This window comes from Cupressus sempervirens, chromosome 3 (assembly GCF_028749045.1).
Source record: "Cupressus sempervirens isolate cs-2001-9-10 chromosome 3, ASM2874904v1, whole genome shotgun sequence".
Classification (NCBI taxonomy): domain Eukaryota; kingdom Viridiplantae; phylum Streptophyta; class Pinopsida; order Cupressales; family Cupressaceae; genus Cupressus; species Cupressus sempervirens.
In genome coordinates this window covers 192565176-192586655 of record NC_143120.1, presented here as the reverse complement: position 1 = coordinate 192586655, position 21480 = coordinate 192565176, and the positions used below count along the sequence as shown (strand labels likewise).

The 21480-nt window shown below is 36.7% G+C and overlaps 1 protein-coding gene across 7 annotated transcripts in view; it reads right to left on the bottom strand.

Moving 5' to 3' along the window:
- Positions 1 to 21480, bottom strand: part of LOC149565466 (BAG-associated GRAM protein 1-like) — a 290284-nt gene that overhangs the window by 154895 nt on the left and 113909 nt on the right. For 5 of the 7 annotated variants that reach the window (XM_089818998.1, XM_089819002.1, XM_089818999.1 and 2 more), the window contains exons 5-8: positions 11345 to 11473; positions 11172 to 11218; positions 10004 to 10124; positions 9650 to 9766 (exon numbers count right to left, since the gene is read on the bottom strand). In XM_089818998.1, the coding sequence (XP_089675124.1) occupies positions 9650 to 9766; positions 10004 to 10124; positions 11172 to 11218; positions 11345 to 11473 (414 nt within the window). The remainder of the gene's footprint in view (positions 1 to 9649; positions 9767 to 10003; positions 10125 to 11171; positions 11219 to 11344; positions 11474 to 21480) is intronic. The other 2 variants (XM_089819001.1, XM_089819000.1) reach the window with 1 other exon arrangement.

Genomic DNA, 21480 nt, shown 5'->3' with positions numbered 1-21480 from the left:
GTCCCATATCAAGCAATTCCTTGATTGCTTTCTCAATCTCATCCTTAAATTTCTTAGATGGCAATAAGGGGTAGTAATCACTAGCTTGGCCCCTTCTTCCAACTCAATAGTATGCTCGAAGCCTTTGTCTGGTGGCGTCCCTGGGGGTATCTCACCAAAAACCTTGTCATGTTTGCCCAATAGCTCCTTGATGTCAATGTGGACTGGCTGTCCTGAATCTATAGATTCCTTAGGAGTGATCACACACTCTACTACCCAAACTATGTCATCATGCCTGAAAATACTCTCCATATGTCTAGCTGAAACAATCTTAGGTGCTTTAGATGCCATACCTCTAAGCACCCCTCTATGCCCATCAGCATTTCTGAACTTGAGTTCCATGGTTTGGAAGTTCTATGAGTACTTCCCTAATGACTACAACCATTGGACCCCAAGTATGGCATGGATATCACCCAAGTCAACCACATAGAAATCATCTGTAACTGTGTGGTTGCCCATCATAATAGACAACTGTGGAATCCACTGAGTACAAGCTATCTTACGCCCATCAGCCACCATCACACTGAATCCCTCAAAATCCTCTAGAGGAATTTGTCGCTTGTTCACCAATGATGCATCAATGAAGTTATGAGTAGCTCCACTGTCAATCAATACTGCTATCTGATGACCTTGTAGGACCCCACGAACTTTGAAAGAGTTGAACTTAGGAGCACTAGAGATAGAAGCAATGATCTCATCATGATTTTCCCCATCTGAATCGTTATTGTCTTCCCTTTGAGGTTCCTCTTCCTTAGAACTGCTGTCATCATCTGATATCACCTCAATTAAGTGAGCCTTGCCTTTCCCTAGGCAACGGTGTCCACTAGACCATTTCTTCTGCAATGATAGCAAATCCCCTTAAGCTGACACTCTGGTCTATAAGCTTCATCAAAGTTCTCCTTATTACTTCTTTTTTGGAATGGCTTCTTCCCCTTATCCTTATGGAATGTGAAAGGCTTGCTAGGAGCCCTAATGCTAGATGTAGAATATTCCATGTCTCTAGTCTTCATGATAGCATCCTGGAGAGAATCTGGTTTGAAGGCCTTAACCCAACCACGAAGAGACTCTGTCAATCCCTCAATGAAGAGCATAACCAACCACTGTTCTGAAATATCTATCACCATAATTGCCAACTGTTAGAACTCTGTGATGTAAGCATCCACTGAATTAGTCTGCCTGAGTTGTGCTAACTCCCTAAAGTGGAGTTCAGGATCCTTACGAGCAAACCTGTCAATGAGCTTCTAGGTGAATTTCAAATATGAAGTAATGTTGGCATGTCCCAAGGTGACAAGTCCATGGTACCACCATTCATGTGCTTCACCTTCCAAATGGAGTGTGGCGTACTGGATAGCCTCTATTTCCAACATAGGATTGAGCTGCAAATATGTGTCGAGCTTCTGAACCCAAGCTCTAGCTGTACCTTTGTTACTTCCATCAAATGATGGTAAGGTTAGTTTTCCCACCTTATGCTGCAAGTCTTAATTTTGCACTCCCCATTGATTGTTTCTTGGTCTATTTCTCAATTTAAGACCACAAAAGTCTACTAGTGACATGGCAGCCTTGAAATCATCACCTAGAGAGTTGTACTCCTTCAAATAATCACCATATCCCTCTTCTCTTACTTGCTGGTCATGATTTGCAGCACCCTGTTCTCTCAAAAATGTAGGCATAAGAGGCCTAGGAGTAGCTCTACTTGCTGTTTAGCACTGCTTTGAGCTGTGTCATTGTTTTCTTGACCCCCATTGTGTCCATTCTGCCCATTAGTCCTGTTATGGTTCCTATCATTTCCATGTTTCTGTTGTTAGCCGACTGGATGGTTCCGGCGGTATCTTGTATTCTGTAGCCGACGTCGTCGGTAAATAGTTTGTAGCGGATAGAATAATTGTGGCCGACGGACTCCTTCAGGAAGGTTCGGCGGTAGTATTTATATCCCGTCTGGAATCATTGTAAAGCATCAATCATCTATCATTGCGAATATAACCCTACTGTTCATGTTCATTGTCTGTATGCGATCATTTTCTTTACCTGTACGGTAAACATTTGGCGCCGTTGCCGGGGAACGAACCCGGGTCACCCGCGTGACAGGCAGGAATACTCCGCGAATTGGCTCCTTCCGGAGAGACAGATAGCGGACTGGAGGGCACTTCAATGAGTGACGAGGCCGAGTCCGTGGAAGAAGAGGTGAGCACATCGGCGAAAGTTGATGGTGAGGCAGCAAGTAGTGGGCCCACATTCTTTACCCCTCCTCAGTTGTCAACTTCAGCGCACTTGACTACCTTTTCGACAGTCATTCCGGCGTTTGGTCAGCGCCGTGCCCCAGTCCTTATGACTCCTCCAACGGAGGCAGATGTCCCACGGACAGTGACGGAGGTGGCCCCACAGGCATTGACAGATGATGTCGCACGGACAATGACGGAGGTGGTTCCACAGATAATGACAGATGTCATCCCACGGTCAGTTGCCGAGTCATTGCCGGCGGCTGTAGCGGAGGTGATCCCAGTTGTACCAGCTGATGTCACCGTCGCAGTCACACCAAGAGCACAGTTGCCACCGCCATAGTCTAAGCCGAAGGTTCGGTTGGCGGTCATTGATTGTGATGCAGTGGTCACCGTTTCATCATCCTTTTTAGTAGAGGCCGAGTCAACCCAGCCAGTACCGGAGACGAACATGGAGCTTGAGCAGTTTGACCAACCGAAGGTGATGGATAGAGCTAGTGAGTTTCTGAGGCAGCAGTTCCGACTCACTCCTGCCAAGCGGGGTCCGTCCATTTAGTCTCCTAGGCGTTCAGGAACATGGCCAGCGGTACCTGAGCCTCAGCTTCAGGGGGAAGGAATGCTACATGCCGTGGTTGCCAACAGCAGAGAAGGTAGCACCGGATGTGGGCATGGCCCCCGTTGACGAGGAGAACAGTGATGCGGAATGGTCATTGGAGGCTTTCGCCAAGGAGGACTATGGGTCGGATGAGGACAGGTGCCAAGATTACCTCAGGACCATGAAGTCTGCATTGAAGAAGGTACACGATGTGGCAATTCAGGCCCTGACTCGGCGGAGGTAGTGGCACTTGATCAGAGCGTGTATCCGTGGGATTTGTCCTCGGCGATTTCAGACTTGCTTTATAGATAGGGGCTGGCCGGCGACGGAGACAGATGAGATGTTGGCAGATTGGGCCACTAAGCCGGAGTTGGGACCCAGTGACACTCCTATGATGAAGCTGGCACATGAGATTGTGGGACTATACAAAGATGTTTACTACGGTCGTCGGCATGCGGAGGCGAACAGGGTTGCAGCAGAGAGATCATTGGCAGCTGAGACTAAGACTAGACAGAAGTTAGCCGCCGACTTGGTCGACCAGCAGGCAGCATGGGCCGCAGAGCGGGCGACACTACTGGCAGATTTGGCAGTAGTGATGCAGGAGACGTGTTAGAATCTGAAAAGATTAATAACCCAGAAAACTAGTGCAAAGAGTAAATATCTAAACTATGAATGCAAATGATACAAAATCAAAATAGCATCATAGAGTTAGTCTCCAAGAGAGTAATGCAAATGCTGGAAGCAAAATAGCAGTAAGAGGATGTAAAAACAAGAGATATAAATACAAGCCAGGTAGCATGCTTATATAGGCAAGGAAGAGAGAGGAGGTGGCAACACCAACCAATGAGGAGCAACCATCTATCGGACTAAAGATAGCAAAGTATCTTCCCAAGATAGCTAATGGATGCTCACATGTAGGAAGGTGACACCTCACAACCATTCACCTAATAAGACATGCTTTATTAACCTAAGCGAGATTATTAAAAGTGTAGGAAAAACCTAGCAAAATAGGAAAAAATAAAAAACTACACTAACAAGACGGACGTGGCTAAGCTGATGCAGAGCCACACCTTGGAAAACTCAGGAGGAAAAAACTCACTCAACTGAGTTGCTTCAAGGGGCGTCTACAACCTTCAGGATCACACACTAAAATCAGATTCAATTAAACAAAACTTTGTAAATAAAATTTCCCAAAATATCTTCTTGCTGCCTCCGGATAGACCTGCACTCAGATATGAATAACTTTCGAACCAGAAAAGATTTACTCAATCCAACTGTTGAGATTTGGCGTAACTAGGTTTCAAACAACATATAAATTTTTTAGAAAAATCCAACGATTCAAACCCGAGATATTGACCACGCATCAAAGTACATTTTTCTGCAAAATATTGCTTCTTGCTGTCTCTAGATAGACCCGTGAACAGACATGTATAACTTTTGAACCAGACAATATTTTCTCAATCCAACCGTTGATATTTTGCGTAACTAGGTTTCAAACAACATATAAAAATTTGAGAGAAATCCAACGGTTAAAACTTGGGATATTGACCCCGCATCAGAGTACATTTTTTTGCAAAACATTGCTTCTTGCTGTCTCTAGATAGGCCTGCACTCAGACATGAATAACTCTTGAACCAGATCAAAACTCTTCAATCGCTCTGGTGAAGATGGGCATAATTAGGCTTATAATAACATATCCAAAGCTTATGAAAATCCAACGGTGCATTTGGGAGATATTACCCATGCACTGAGACTGATTTTCTGCAAACATACCGAATTCGACCCAAAACTAAAACTTTTTAATCTTCTGCAAACTATCAACTTGTTTCCAGTGAGAAGATAAGAAAAATCCATTCAAAACTCAGACCATCGAAAACTTGCACAAAGACAAAATGAAAAAAAAACATTCCATATCTCTCCAAATTCGATTCGTGTCTTACATAGCCGACTGGCTCACCCTTAAAACTGACTTTCTTTTTCCTATTAAAGGATGTGAAACGTTTTCTTCTTATTTTAGAAAAGAAGAATGTCTTCTATCCAAAAAAAAAAAGGATAAGAATCTGAAACGTTTTTTCTACCAATATTAGACAGTCGTTTTCTAAGTCAGGAATATTCCAAAAACTGCCGACTACCTATTATTGGATTCTAAAAATCATTAAACACTCCACCTACGAACTAAAAAAAACTATTCTAATTTAAGATCCACACACCTGGTCCTAGGTGGCTATATCTGGAGAGCTTATCGAACTGCTACTCTAGGTATGCCACCACATGTAGGATGTTATTACAAACTTCAAAACTAAAAGCATTTAAAACATAACATTAAATTCCCTATTACATTTTCAACAATGTTGCCTCCTATAGCGTTTCTCTTCTCTGCCACTGCAGCATAAGCAAGGTACGGAGGCAGTGGTTCGAGATAAGGATGCGGCTGAGCACGAGATGCAATTAGCTAGGACGTAGGCCATGGATGTGGCGCTTCTTTTAAAGGAGGCCGTCGAAGTTAATTCTCAGATTCAGATAGATCTCCGCATCAGGACAAAGCAGGTGTATGAGTTACGTCGCCAGCAGCACACTTCTGGGACGCCCCCTTCTCTCTAGTATTTCTTCTGTGGTTTGTAAGTTGTCTCCTAATTTTGTTAGTCGTCAAGAGATGACTGTTTTTTTGGGGGGGATGGTGTTAGCCGACTGGATGGTTCCGGCAGTCTTTTGTATTTTGTAGCCGACGTCGTTGGTAAATAGTTTGTAGCGGATAGAATAATTGTGGCCGACGGACTCCCTCAGGAAGGTTCGGCGGTAGTATTTATATCCCGTCTGGGATCATTGTAAAGCATCAATCATCTATCATTGCGAATATAATTCTGCTATTCGTGTTCATTGTCTATATGCGATCATTTTCTTTACCTGTACGGTAAACATCTGTTATCTACCAGCTGTCCAAGGATAAGTGACAGTTCTTCTCTTCCTCTTGCCATTTCATCTCTCAACTCCTGTTGCCCTCTTGCAAGAGCATTAAGCATTTGCTGGGTGCTGCTTTCTTCCATGAGTTCTAAAGGACTTAAGCCCTTTCTTGCCCTATTATAGAATTTATCCAAAGGATTTATGAATGGAACATTTGGAAACTCTTCACTCATAACCAGTACAAGATGGCAGGAACTTTAGCTCTGATACCACTATAAAGTGCCTTGACAATTTTTGAAGTTTTATCCCTGTTTTTCTGCCTTAAGAATTTTGTCAAACACTTCCCTTGCAGCCTCAGTTTGCTGATGTTTGTTGTTTTGCTATGATTTTTGAATGCCAATGATATTGATGAATACAAATGATTGCAAAATAACTAATTGGAAATCAAAGTGATATGCAACTTCTTTTTATTATTTTCCAAATGCAAGTACATGAAATTCTAATGTAAAATGCACACCTACAGCCAAGAGGTATTTTCACAAACACTTGGCATGCATCCTATGAATGACTATGCAATGAGATGTTTTTACATACATTTGGCATACAAACTGCACAGTTGAATTAAGTTGATTTCCTTTCAATACTTCAATGTTTACAATGATTGAATACTTTGGTAACAAAAAGACATATATTACTTGTCAAATGTATCCATCTACAATTGCCAAATGTAAATACCAAAAGAACCTGGAATAAGTAGCTATGATGACATGCTTTTTGGTTTTGCTTTTTTCGTATTTTCTTTTTCAGACTGTTTTTTTGGACTGCTTTTTTGGCTCTTCTTTTTTGCTTTGCTTTTTCGAACTGCTTTTTCAGATCTTCTTTTCGGCTCTGCTTTTTCGGATCCGGTGCGAAAACTGAAACCTTTCTCCTTGCCAACTGATGTCAAAAATTAGATGCACGGGCTGAACAAAAATCACTGAATATTATCTCCCAATTAATCACAAATGAATTGGCTAAATACCAATTCCTCCACTCCCAACTAGGGTTGATATCTCACAACCGAAATTGGCACCTTAGAGTCTTCAAACCCTCAAGTAAGTATGCAAGCACTAAGGCTCTTAGCACAATAGATGAATATGCAACTCAAGATGTGTAAAATGACCCCCCAAAGGCTCCTTATAAAGATTTCACAAGCAACTCCAAAAAGCTTCTAGAGGAATCCAGCACTCTATTCTTTTAAGTGACTTTTTTTTGATATTTTATTATGTTAGTCACTTTAATATTAAATCAATTAAATATAAAGTTACTTTTTAATATTTCATTGTTTAGTAACTTTATAAGTAATTAATTTAATATATCTTTTCCCCCTTATTTCTTCCTTTTTAGCCTCTGGGGAAAATAAAGGCTAAAATAAAATAAGTAGCTGGTGCTTGTCAAAAAGGGGACATTACAGCTTGGATCTATACACACATTATCTATACTTTTGGTAACAATCCACAATTCATTTATTTGAAAAGTGTGCCAACGTATGTGTATAATCCTTTCTAGTTTTTGTATCATCTATTGAAGTAAGTCATCTAGAAGTTGGTTTTTGCATAAGGGGTTGGTGCCTCCTTAAAATCGAGATTGGTGTTGCCTATTGAGTTGGCATTTAGTTGCTGGGATTGGTGTACCCTATAGGCCAGTGCCTACAATCTATAGGTGGGGATTGGTGTCTCCAGTGGATTGGTAACAATAATTGTAGTAAGATCCTTTTATCATTTTGCAAGGATAGATTTGGAAATTAGATCTGAGCATCCCTTTCTTTGGTTTTCCCCTGAAAGGTTTCCGTGTAAATCTATGTTCTGTCATGTGTTCTTAATATTGTTGTTATTACTGTCATTTTTGTTATCATTAAATTTTGAATTGAGTAAAAATTTGACCATATACTGATTCACCCCAATTCCCCTCAATATATGTGTATTCATCAGTTGGTTTAAACCAATGATGGACCCATATGCTAATCAGCTTTATGCCTCCAAATACAAAGTCATCAAAAAATTATTGAGGTATAATCAAGTTTTGAACTCATAACCTCCTTCACTTTTAACTTACAAATTTTTAGCCAAATTTCCCATGCACCATGCTGGGTTATTCACCGCCAACACTTTTATTAAATCATTGCTAGAATAAGCAAACAAAACCTCACTCAACAAATAAGAAGCAACTGACGGATATATGTGCAATGAAGCTTTACCAGCATTCTTCTATTAATGCAGTTCTAGCTCCTTCCACTAAACATTTGTGGTTTACATAGGTTTCAATGACCAATATGTAAGTAATAACAATATGTTACATCACACCAATACACCAGCAATGAACAATTAACATTCCTACTAAATCCCACACCTTGCTTCACCTACACGTTGGTTTTGTTTTGCAAATCTATAGCAACCTATGTGTTGAAATAAATAAAATCTTTTAATAATTTCCTAGTGCTGTGATCAATTGATTGCATATATATCAAATGAAGATCATACTTCGGATCTTCTATAATTGAATACCAACATCTCACAGCAGTGCATTCAATTCCTAATCTGCACACCAATCTGCTGCTGATTCAAATGCCAAACTTATGCTTTAAACTGTTCTGGAACTATTGACAATTTCTTCAAAACTTTTCTGGGTTTTATACATAATTCTCTAACTTTCTGAAACAAATTGAACTTTGAAATATTGTCAAGAAACAAGAAAGACATCACAATTTTTCTGCACCTTGTTAAACTGAAAAATATGTCATTTGAAAAAAAAAAATCAAAATGCCCAACACATTATCTCAACACTCATTGCATTTATTCAACACTGTCAGATAGCTTCTCAATCTGCAAGTTGTTAAAAGATCCATCCTTCAATATAAATGGCACAGAAAATACGGAGCAAGACATCTTCCAGTATCTTCATCTTTTCACAGGCATGAGAATCATAAATGCTTGGGAACCACATAAGAAAAGCAAAACAAATCAAACAATCATTGCTTAAAACAAAATAATTTTGATAATTGGTGCATGGGGATCAAATTGCATTGCTGCACATCAGCTTATTATGCCATTGGTTCCTGTATAAATCCAACTAAACTTATTCACAAGAAAAACTTCTAAGTTATCATTAAACTAACTATTAACTAACAATTTAATTAATTTATCTATAAGTTTAAGTTATAAACTGACCTATAACATGTAATAAATCCAAGAATTTAGTTAGAATAGTGTTCATTTGGTTGTTATTATTGTATTATACATGCCTACAGTGGCACACACTAGCTGGGTCTGTAACAATGAAATCAGGGCCAAGTTATACCTTACCCTGTCCACAAACAAACCACATGCAAGAAAGATCTACAATTACCTATTATGTTGAAAAAACTCCCACCCAAATGTATTTTGACATAACTGTAATATAAGTTAGCAGCATTAGTTGTTGGTTTTCAAACATACACCCTAAATAAGTTTTGCATTGTTCAATCTACTATCTGCCAATAATACCTCAAGAGTTTAGAAGAGTAAAAATATAATGGAAATTATAACTCAAGTCTTCATCGTAGATTTTCTCAATACATCAACATAGTCAATGGATTTTCATCTAAATGCACTGACACTATAAAACAAGCTTATCCTTAAAAACTATAAGTTACTCCTAGCTTGAGTCAAGAAAAAAAGGCAATCAGTTCTGAGTTTTTGATTGATTAAGTTCCAATTTCCAACTACTAAACTTAATTCTTGTTAAATAATATTGAAAGGAACCCCAGTTTCCCTATAAAACATAGTAAATTTTACAACATGAACAAAAATCTGGACTGCAACATGCCAATTAAAATCCCCACCAATCTATATACCAAAAACTTAAAAAGTATCTTGCTAACCTTCATTTGCTTGGAGAAAACATTGGAGTGAAAGCAAATGTTCCATGCAGAAACATACATGCGCCCATGATACAAGAAGGATCTTTCCAATGCACATGAGTAGCTGTGTTCAACCAGCTGTACAAGAAAATGCAATAATATTGTTTACAAATTTGGATCCTAGACCAGTTATTTCTTGAAACGGGTCACCAATTTTACAGTAAGGAATATAATTTTCAAGAACCTGGCTATGGCTTCTTTCTGTCATCTTAACCAAATGAATATCATAACATGAGTATCTTAAGACTCAAACTCAATGATGATGTCTTTGATGCAAAAAATGAAAACAAGCACCAAGACACCATTTACACTTGCCTCCTCTGGTGGTAACTTAAAAATTGTCTGAAGAGGTCCAGGTTTTTGATGAACAACTGTTGGTCCTTGTTTATCTAGTGATATCCTTCGTCGTGTAACAATTCCTGCAAAATTCAGACCCCTGCAGGAAACATCGAAAAAAATACAAAGAGCAACATAAATTTTCGATGAATGATTACTGAAACTGCTAGCACAATCTCCAATCAACATTGATTTTGCTAATATCCTAGTTATGGAAAGCATTCATCACTGTCACTTTAGTCTATATTAAATGATGATTTTTTCCATTTTTTTACGATTTGCAGTTAGCCACACTGAGATCCTTGCTGATTATATGTGACATAATCTTTTGTAACATTGATTGCAAGGAAATTAGAAACAGAACAATAGAAAATAATAACTATAGAAGATAATACAAAGTGACAAACAGAAGCTCTAGAATCTGAAATACATCTGTAATCTACCAGATTTTTGTAGACATGAATATAAAAGTTAGCATTGAGTACTGAAACATCAACTGCTAAATCTCCGGTCAACATTGATTTTGGTAATATGCTAGTTATGGGAAGAAAGAAATCATTGTCATTGTATTTTATTTTTCTAAATGATGAGTTTTTCCAATTTCTATGAATTTCAACTAACCATACTGAGATCCTTGCTGATTAATTCACATAAAGTTTTGTAACATTGATTACCAGCACATCAGAAACTGAAAAAATAGAAATTACAGAAGATAATATGAATGGCAACTCTATGATCTGAAATACAACATCTATGAATAAAGAAAACTACACATGAATATAAGCATTGAGTTAGAAAGGAAACAAATACATCTTGATGAACCCTTATTTTGCGAAAAAAAAAAGCATACTCTGCATTGTTGAATTTTTGTTGTTTGGAAAGATTCCATCAACTTTTCTCAGCATATAAGACAATAATTAGTTCAAACCCTAAAATTTATATGATCTAAAAGCTATAAACAGTGGACGTTAAATGATAAGACCAAATGACCTGATGCATGTTCAGTTTATGGAAGTGGGGAAAAGTACATTTTTCAAGAAAAATATATATAAAATTCAAAGAATAGTACACAGATCAAAATTCAAATTGAGAGTATAAAGAAGTAAATAATGCAAAAATTTCAATTATGAAATATGCTTTTAGTTACCCAGAAGAACTGACTGGAAACCGCTTTGTAATTGTTTGTAAGCAAACCTGATAAGTAAATAGAATGAAATATTAACACAGAGAAGAAAAATTTTAAATGATAGAGGCTCATGACAAAAAATATAACACAGAATTGAGTTAACTGCACCTAGAAACAACCCACCCATATTATACCTGTCCTGAAGAACTATCTAGTGTGTACCAAACAGCTTCCGTTTGACCCTCCTCTTCAATTGTAAGTGTTACTGATCCCAGCATTGCACTTTTCCAGATTATATCCCAATCGTAGATTGTCACACTAACCTAAACAAGGCAAATAAGTTATTATATATTGCTAAAAATGGCTTGGAGAAACTGATCAATGTTACATACTTTGAAAAGTCAGTTTCATCAATTTATTTTATATTGCTTAAAATGGGTTGCGGCAACTGATCAAGGTTACATACTTTTAAAAATTCAGTATCATCAGTTCCTTCAATTACTCTGGATATCTCTACCATCAGAGGTATTAAGCAAGAATTAATGTGATCGTGAAAAAGAAATCAACATCCTGTTTTAATTCTGTCATTTTTCAATCAAAATCTTATTGAAAAATAATAGGTAAAAAAATCATATATCTATATAGGATGACTCTATTAAAGATATTTCTTTGAAAAGGACATATCACTCGAATATTTATTAGAATAACCACTACAAATACCCAATTTGGAAAGTTGGGTCCATTGAGTGTTGAGGAACAGGATCACTGCAAATGTAATAACACTACCATATTTTTGTGTGTTTTAAATGTAGATTGAATGTTAGTTAAATATGCATAGAAGAGACATGTCTCTATCGTAATTTATAAATTAATCATCAATTACATAATATAACATCAATATATATATATATATATATATATATATATGAGGGTTTTTCTAATTGATGATTAACCAATTAACCAGAGACAGATTATCTCTAGGTCAATTCAATCCAACTAAAGTTACAACATTAACTTTCCCTCTTAGCTAGGGAGGATTGTTATAGAACACATTATGCTCTCAAGCATATGGAGAGAGATATGATCTCAGTATGATATTCTTGGAATAGCATATTTAAGGATATCAACATATATCCATCATCTAAGATGTTATCTTTCGATATCATCCAAAGTATGAATCATATGGTATTCATCATACTTATATACTCTTGCTATGTGCATTGGCATCATGCTCATGATGCCTACCAAAAGAATATATTATATCCTAGAAACATGAGTTACATGATCTCTGGCACACTCTAGGACAACAATTGAATGTAGTTTATCATGTAACAGTCCTGTTCTCAAGGAAAACAATTTAATATAATCCATCATGACGAGTATCATGATCTCGAGGGAGGATTTGATCGATACTATCATCTCATGATATGATTTTGAGAAATCTTATCAATCTCGCATTGTTGTGATACGAGCACTAGCATCAACACCAAGATGCCTATCAACAGCAATATCATATCTTAGAAAGATATGAGTTATCTAATTTCCGGCACACTTCGAGACAATGCTGAATGTAGTCTATCAAATAACAACTTTGATCTTAGGGGCAACAAAGTAGTCTCCATTATGACAAGTATCACGGTCTTCGGCACACTCTAGGACATCAACTTAATTTAGTCTATTGTGATATGTTAGTTATCACGATCTTCGGCACATTCCAGGACAACAAGTTAATGTAGTCTATCAGGATAATAGATCAAGAACTCAAGAACAACAAATGTAGTATCATGATCTCCAGCACATTCCAGGACAACAACCTAATGTAGTCTATCATCATGTGTTCGTTATCACGAGATTCAGAACATTCCAGGACAACAAATTAATGTAGTCAATCATGATAACAGGTCAAGCCAAACATCAATGAAAAATTCTCATCTCTCATGATGTTTTCCAACAGAATCATGTAGAAACTCATGATATCCACCATGAACCATGTCAAAGGGTGGATCCACCATAGCTGCTCTGAAGGGTGGAACAAGGGCTTTCACCTTAAACTTCTCTCTCACAGAGAAGAATGCATTACAAGGAATTTCACCTCAAGCTTTTTTTTTGTAGAGAAGAACTCATTGACAAAGAATTGTAGCTCGAAATTCTCCCTCTGAACAAAGATTCCAGGAAGTCAAATCCTCTAGCTACTCCCTTAGAGGGTCTCTTCGTCAAAGGATTCTTGAGATAAACTGTTGGACTCCCTCTTAATCTGATATCAATCTTTCGAATTTCTGGTGATAACTCGTCACTTCCTCATGATATACACAAGGGTAGGCCCACCAAATCATGCAATCGCACACATGTATTTTTAGACTCCCTCTTAATATTGCAGGATACTCATAATTTCAATTATCAAAGGTATTCCCTTCAAGAGCCTCACTTTGTCCAACTTGATCATCAAACGATTAATGAATTCTAGATCACACCTTCTTTGAAGCTACTATCATAAGATTGAGTCTGCACAATATTTGGTAGCATGTGTAAAGTAACAACCTTCTTTTCCTACAAGAATTTCCTCAAACATAAAGGAAAAGATGAAGGTAAATGGCTTTCTATATTACATATAGAAAGACAATTAAGAGAGAATACAGTGAGTAGATAAATGTAATACTCAAAGACAACAAATACTTATCTGCACATGAATGGAACATCTTCCCTTTAAAGATGGTTCAAGTGGGCATAGAACATTGTTTATCTTCCCACCCCCACCCCCGCCCGCCCGCCCCCCCTTAATGCAAAATTTCGACTTACTCCATTTTACAAAGTTTTTAGTCACTATTTAATTTCATGACTACACACATCAAGATCTTTCTTCCTTGAATGCAATCTCTAACACTTCTTGGTTCATCCTTTTATTTCATAGATCTTGGAACCTTAGTCTACTTCCATCATCAAAATATATATCATTTTGTATTTGTAGAGAATGAGCCAATTCCATAGTTTGCAACCTTATATTCCTCAAACTCTATATATTCTTATAAACGTTGCTCTAGAGGTATTTCTTATTAGCCATTATGATCTGTAATAAAGGCCTTTAGTGAACTACGTGTCTGTTGCTCGAGATCCCAGTGATAAATGTATCTGATCTAAGAGTTACGTGATTGCAGTCTTATGCAATGAATAGAGAGCCAAGGAGTTACACATTTACTATGTTGCAATCATAGTATGTCCTTAGAAAATTATACTCATCTATACTTAGACCACGAATGTTGATTGACCCCAAATCAATGGACTAGATGCATAGAGCCCAACTTCACTACCAACACTTTGTTATCACCAAACAAAAATACACTCAATAGTGAATAGAATATGTAATCATCTAAAATGGGATTCTACACCTAATAACTTTTATTTTTCTTGGTCTTGATCAATATTAATACCCTTCAATTACTTTGAGCCTATAAACTTCAGGTTGATCATCCAATTTTATGATCTCACAATAATATATATATCAATCAGTGGTGGGTCCTTGTAGGGCCTAACAATACAATATTGTATTTAAAGATAGTTAGTTTAGGGATAGCTAACTAACCAACCTCTATTTAAGAACTTGGGAATATGAATGATGTACTAGTTGTTTTTTGGTAATCAATAAAATCTAGGATTTTCCCTCGCCAACTTTGGTACGTATGATAATTGCATTAATTATTCTTTTGATTCTTGTACATTGAATGTAGGTGCTTGTATGTTTTGTTATTCTAGTGGATGTCCATTCTACAGTCCCTTTGTACCCACGGTGTGTGTATAGTCATCAAGGAGGGATGTTAATTTGTTTCCCTTAATCTCCTTTTTGATCAATCATGGTGGGTCCACCTTTCCAATGTGGCCACCCACCAACTATGGAAGTTCTGTGTATTGTATCATATCCATCCTCTACTCATTTGGATTGTTGTTGTGTACCATATTTTATAATCATAGAGTAATCTTTATTTAATTTCTATATTTTAATGATTATGTATTGATCATAGAAAGTGATTGTTTTTTATGTGTAGATCATGTCATAGTCTCCTCCAACAAGTATGTGATCGCATTTATTGATTTTATAATCACTGCTATTACTTAATATTATGGTAAAACAATGAATTTGTTATTAAACAAAGATCATGAATGATCTATATATACAAGATACAAGAAAATGTTTCTATAATGAATAGGAGAGAGGAAATAGAAACATTCTTGTAGAGTGAAAAAGAAAGTTTCCATAACGAACAAGAGTTTATGGAAACTTTACAAAAAAAGTGACCACTGGAAAAAGATGGAAGAGAGTATAATTAGAAACTATCTAAATATTGTAATACTTATTAACTCATGTCTCTCCATAATATATTCTATTAGTATTGCATACACTAATAGCAATTTTATTGTCACCATCCTGGATCTATCCATTCCATTTGATGCGTTCCACAATATAGTCTTTGTTTGCCATACCATCTTGTCACAGTCAATACTACATGGCCTGATTTCATTAGGTTGACTTACATAATTCCATCTATGTATTCGTTTTGAAACATTGGCATCAAGCACCTCCCTCAATCTCAGTCAAGGTCGACATGGATTTCTGATCTAAGCAAGTTTCCAAATATAACGTCATCCAAAGCATTGTTGTTGAGAGTCTTGGAATTCGACTACCATCTAAGTCCTAGTTAGCCATATTTCCTGCTTGCTATGCACAAAGTAATTTGAAAGCTTGTAATCGTCCTCACGTTCGCTGACATGGACAATACTACGAAAGAGGATAAGTTTGTACCAATTAAATTCTTAACTATCTTTATACTCCATGCATTCAAGTTTGACTCCTACTCTTATTCGATCCACGATCCTTTCCAAACATGTTCTTTGCATTTTATTGGTTGATGCCTTTAGCAACAATATCCATGTGGCAAGATGTGTCAGCATAAATCTGTGCATTCGCAAGTCACGCCTTGTACATTTCTTTAAGTGCTTGATGCCTCTAGCACCATGTACCCATGTCCCTTCTTATATCTCTCTAAATTTGTCTACACAATTGTCAATGTAGTGCAGTTTGCAAAGGATACTGCACAATTGGATATATTTATAAATAGCAGTGTGACCCAAATAATCACCAAAGATATATTTAAATGGCATCATGACCAAATCATTGTAGATGTTTGCCTAGTCCTTGCGAAGTCATTACTTTTAATTAACTCTTTTCTTTTATGACATTGGTAGTCTTGTTTTTATGTCGTCCATTATGACTTGTTTTTACACTTGTTTACCTACCTGATATAGGAACCTATGTGAGCGCTTGGTGAAAACATTTATGCCATTTTTCACGAGAAATACATTTTATGATAGCTTGATATGCCCAATTTTAACATTTTTCATGATCTATAATAAAATCTCCTTTACCAGTAGATTTAATACTTAGTGATATGAACGGGTTAAGGCAACAAAAATAAATAATTAGACTGAAACTTGAAGTAAATGCTTCAAGATATTGCTAATATCTTTGAAGCTTCCCATGTCATTATGAAGATCAGATTGTTGTCGCAAGACCGTCAATTTCCAAACTAAGAGATATTCAATTTATTGTAAGATTGGAGTTGTTAAATTTCAGATAGGATCCTTTATTCATTTGTTTGCAATTAAATAATGAATTTTATCTTTTATCTTGACTCAAATATGTATATATATTTTCTTGATAGTCAATCCATTGATGTATTTATTTCCTTGAATATAAATATATATCTCTATATGTATTACAATTGTTCTTAAATTAATATCTATATATATTGTGTAATCACTGCAACTGCACCAATATCCTTATTAGTAAATTGTTATGTAGTGTCTCTCGTGTTTGCAGTTTGTACCTTGTTATATTTTGATCCGAGAGATACTTGATACTCTTGTTTTGTTCCATTTGAGATGACCTGAGGGTCAAATGTTATACTTTGATTTCAGTATCATAGATGTTACACTGCTATGTTATTCAGTTTATCATATTTGCATGTTGATGCCATTTTGAAATGACAATAGGTCTATAATGATATCTGATTATCCAGTATTTGGACATATTTCTGATTCTATTATGTGATGAATTTTATGCAATGGATATTTACTTCATTCTTGTTTCAGTATGCTTTATGCAAACGTGAGTGATGTAAATGATTAAATTAAGTATTTAATGCATTTATTGCTTTGGCTATAATATTATATGCAATTGCACTTGATAATGTGTTTTAGTGTGCAAGAATTATATCCCTGGCAGTGGCACATGGAGTTAGTGATTTAGCTATTCATATTTACCAATATCGTCCCTGTATGGTTGACGTATCTTATTTAAATGTTTAAATTAAACCCTTCGGTGATTTATTAAATTTGGACTCATTTGCATTATGTGATTAGACCAGTGAGTGTGTCGGTGCATTTAGAGTTTTGCATTGTTATGAAGTTTTTAACACCTTCTATGATTTTAGTTTCAATGATTTCATGCTTTATTTAATTGATTTTTAATTTCTAGCAGCTTTGCCATAGATGAATTCCTATTACTAGGAATAGCCTATTTTCGTTTGGGTCGATTCAAATTCTAGCTAGTCTAATTGGCTATTTACCCTAATCGATTACTCACTTGAAAAGTGAACAAGTATTGAAAAAGGAATTTAATTCCTCACTTCTCACTTTTGCAAAATACAAAATTGAGAGCTTTTTTTGAGAATCCTCTTCTGAAGGATCATGTTTTTGTTCGTTGTGAGAGCTGTCGGCATGGGATCTTTGTGAGGTCAGTCTCGTTGGATCTGGCTCGAGGAAACCTTGTTGTGTCATGATTTCCAGCAATTTCTACGAGTTATTTATTTTATTGTGTTGTTTCCTATTTCAGCCCCTTTTGCTATTAGGTAGGGCTCTCCCATTTTCTTGTTTCAGCTCAATTTCTATGTTTGTTTTTGGTAACTGCTTGTTTGGAGGCTGAGAACAAGTGTTCCCCTCCATTTTTGTTTGTTAGTTCTGCCCAATTGGTGGGGTATGAACGTTTTCCCAATTTTGGGGATGAGGGTTTGGGGTTTCGCACTGTTATACTAGTTGTTTTTGCATACAGTGTCTGAATCCAAATTTTATTGGATTTTTGAATTTTTGTGCCCTAAAACCAAATGGGTTTTTATTTCGAAGTTTTCCAATTTTTGAAGTTTTTACCTCTTTTTGTGTGTCACCCTGTTTTCTCAGGTTTTTTTGGCATGATGTTGGTCATGGACTTGGATCATTCATTTAGATGTCAATCAAACCATTGTGGCACTTTTATGTTTCCTTGGGATGCATGTTACATCCATACTCCCTAGCTTGTTTTTCATTCATTGATATTTTTCTTGTGTTCTCATCCAGTCCTTGGGTAATGATCTTCGTGATGTTAGTGCGCCACACACAAGTATGTACGCATACAATCATTGGGTGACTTGCGAGGCCCAATCTTTCACGGTACTTCTAGAAGTTATGATCATTTGGGATTGGATTGGGAATATGCATGCCTACAGGCACTCATCGTTGGATGAGCATGGGTAGGGTAGGGTAGCATATGGAGGGGGCTTCTATCTCCGTAGCCTAGTGTCCATGTCTAGAGCATTGTGTGCAGACGTTTTAATTAAGTGATAACTAAATAAAATATTGGGTGGTAATAAAACTTAATAAAATATGTGAGCACCCGATTATGTTTGAGGACACAGTGTTAGAGCATTTTGTTGAGGAGTTGAATATGCACAATCCAAGCTTGGGCTTTTTGATGCCAAGTGACTCTCCATGATGTCAACCCCTACATAGTAAACCACTGAGTGTTTGACCAGGACCTGTAGTATTTGCATTGTCTCATGATCTTAGTTTTAGTCATCATTATTGTCTAGCATGAGTGTTAGCCATGGACGTTTTCTTTGAGTGTGTTTGTGGTTGGAACATTATCTCCATCAGCACAAAGGGAGTGGACCTGCGGGTTTCACATGGTTGGGAGGCATAGATACCTTCACCACTACTAGGGACTGGTGTACAGGGACGGTCTTTTGTCCTACTGCGACTGTTGCTAGATGTTTTCACTTGGTACTTCAAGCTCCAGCATATGCCTTCTTGTGATTTATGCTTTCATTGGAATGCTTGTATATCATGTTTAGATGATATTAGTTTATTGACACAGTTCCTTATTATGATGTTTAGGATATGATAGATGATGTTATCTGCTTTTGGTTTAGCATGTTAGATTTCCTATTCTTATGATGTTATTACACTTTAGTAGTGACGTCCTTATAAGACAACTCTGACTATCTAGTTGGCACTTTGGGATGTTACGCGTGGGGGATGGCTAGGACCTTCGGAGTTTCATGATGCTATTACGGTTGGGAGGAACCGCACACTTAGCTTGTTATTTCAGTACATTGTGATATTGCTTTCAGTTCTTTCCCTTCACTGCTATGTTAGATGGTTAGATGCAATTTCCATCTTGTAGTTATTGTTCGAGTGACATGCCTTGACTGTGGATCCGGTACTCCCCGGTGTGGAGATTCTAACTTCTCATTTTATCCCTTGGTTTGTCCTTGGAGTGTTTCTTGTCGTTCCTAGGCGACCATGCATCAGCATTAGGCAATACTTTAAAGTATCGCACGCCCAAAGAAGAAGGATATCGCGATATTGGAAAGTATAGCGCGCCCATAGGAAAACTATTGTGCGATACTTTAGAGTATCACATGCCCATTAGAGAAAGCTCATACGATACTTATGAAGTACTACACGTCTTCAGGATAATTGTCACCCAGACCGTGAAAGTGTCGCACGCCTTCTTTAGAAAGGTCATACGATACTGGAAAGTATCACATTGTGCCGGAATAAAGTATCACCTGGGTCTTGGAAAAGCCTGTTCGAGTGGACAGCGAGCACTTTTTAGTTTGATCGGAGATTTTTGGGAGGTGTTTTGACTATCTTTTATGGTGTTCTAGCATTCCTTAGAATTGCATTTTGATTTCAGAATGTTTCGTATTCAAAATCGTTTGCATGCTTCCGTGGTTAGTCATTTTGGTCAGTAGTTGTGTTTGGAGGTCCGTTGGTGTTTGGATGTTTGTTTAGTCTTTCGTTGCAGTCTTTGTGATCCTCGTCTGTTGTATGTCATGTGCACCCATACTTGTTTAAAAAAAATTTATCTTGGCTTATATTTATCCTTGTTCCAAGGATCTTCAAGCAAGTCATTACATGTTATACTTCCTTATTAGTGGATGGATCTTTTATCAACGAACTAGCTTGTTAGCAAATTGTCTTCTCTATCGAATTATCTGTCTTTTGCACTTAATCCACCCAATACATATACGGTGGCTAGGACACTATAATGTCCCCACTATTAGGATTAGTTTAGGACAAGTAATACCTACAAAATAATGGTTAGAATCATAATAATATTATAACTAACTATATTACTCTACCCTCTAATTTAACCCCAATCTCAAGGATGTCTTCAGATTGGGCTACCTAGCTCATAGCTACCTCCTTGTCTTCATAGGAGCACACCCCTTAAGATTATTTTTGGATAAGGCATCCTCTATCCAAAGCCAATCACATATGCATATGATGACATCATCATAATATTCTAGCACAATGATTATCGGCCATGGTGGACAATGGAGATCTTAATATCTCACATGTTCCATGCTTCAAGTCTCATTTAATCTCCATGGTGTTAACCCCATGAGCTAACACAATATTATCGATAGGTATGATTCATTTATATAAATAAATTCATAAACATAATTAAACAAATATAGTCCATAAATATGTCTTTCTTACCTTCTTCTTTTCTTGGTCCATCTGGCTCTATCCCTAGTCAACCCTTCAATGAATTATTCCTTCTAAATTATCTCAACTCTATATTTACTTTCTAAAATTCTTCATTTTTAATTATAAGGAAAGGATAAAATATACTTTTTTGTTTCTTCTTTTCCAAGACTCACAACCTTTCATAATACAAATCTTTTGAAAAGTCACAACACTTCATAGTTATAATCCTTTCAAAAAGTCACAACACTTTATAACTAAAATCTTTTGAAAAAGTCTCAATATTTTATAATCACAATATTTTTGAAGAGTTGCAACTATTCATAATTATGACCCTTTCGAGAGTTCACATCCTTTCAATATCATTGATACCTTTTCAAAAAGTCACTTCCTTATTTTCTTCATATTACTTTCCTCTTCCATTTTTCCTTTCTGAACTCCTATCTTCTCCTCTTCCTTTTCCCTTTGTAAAATAAACTCTCCTCTCTTTCATATCTTAATTTTAAGGAGTCGTGTCTATTTGTTAAACATC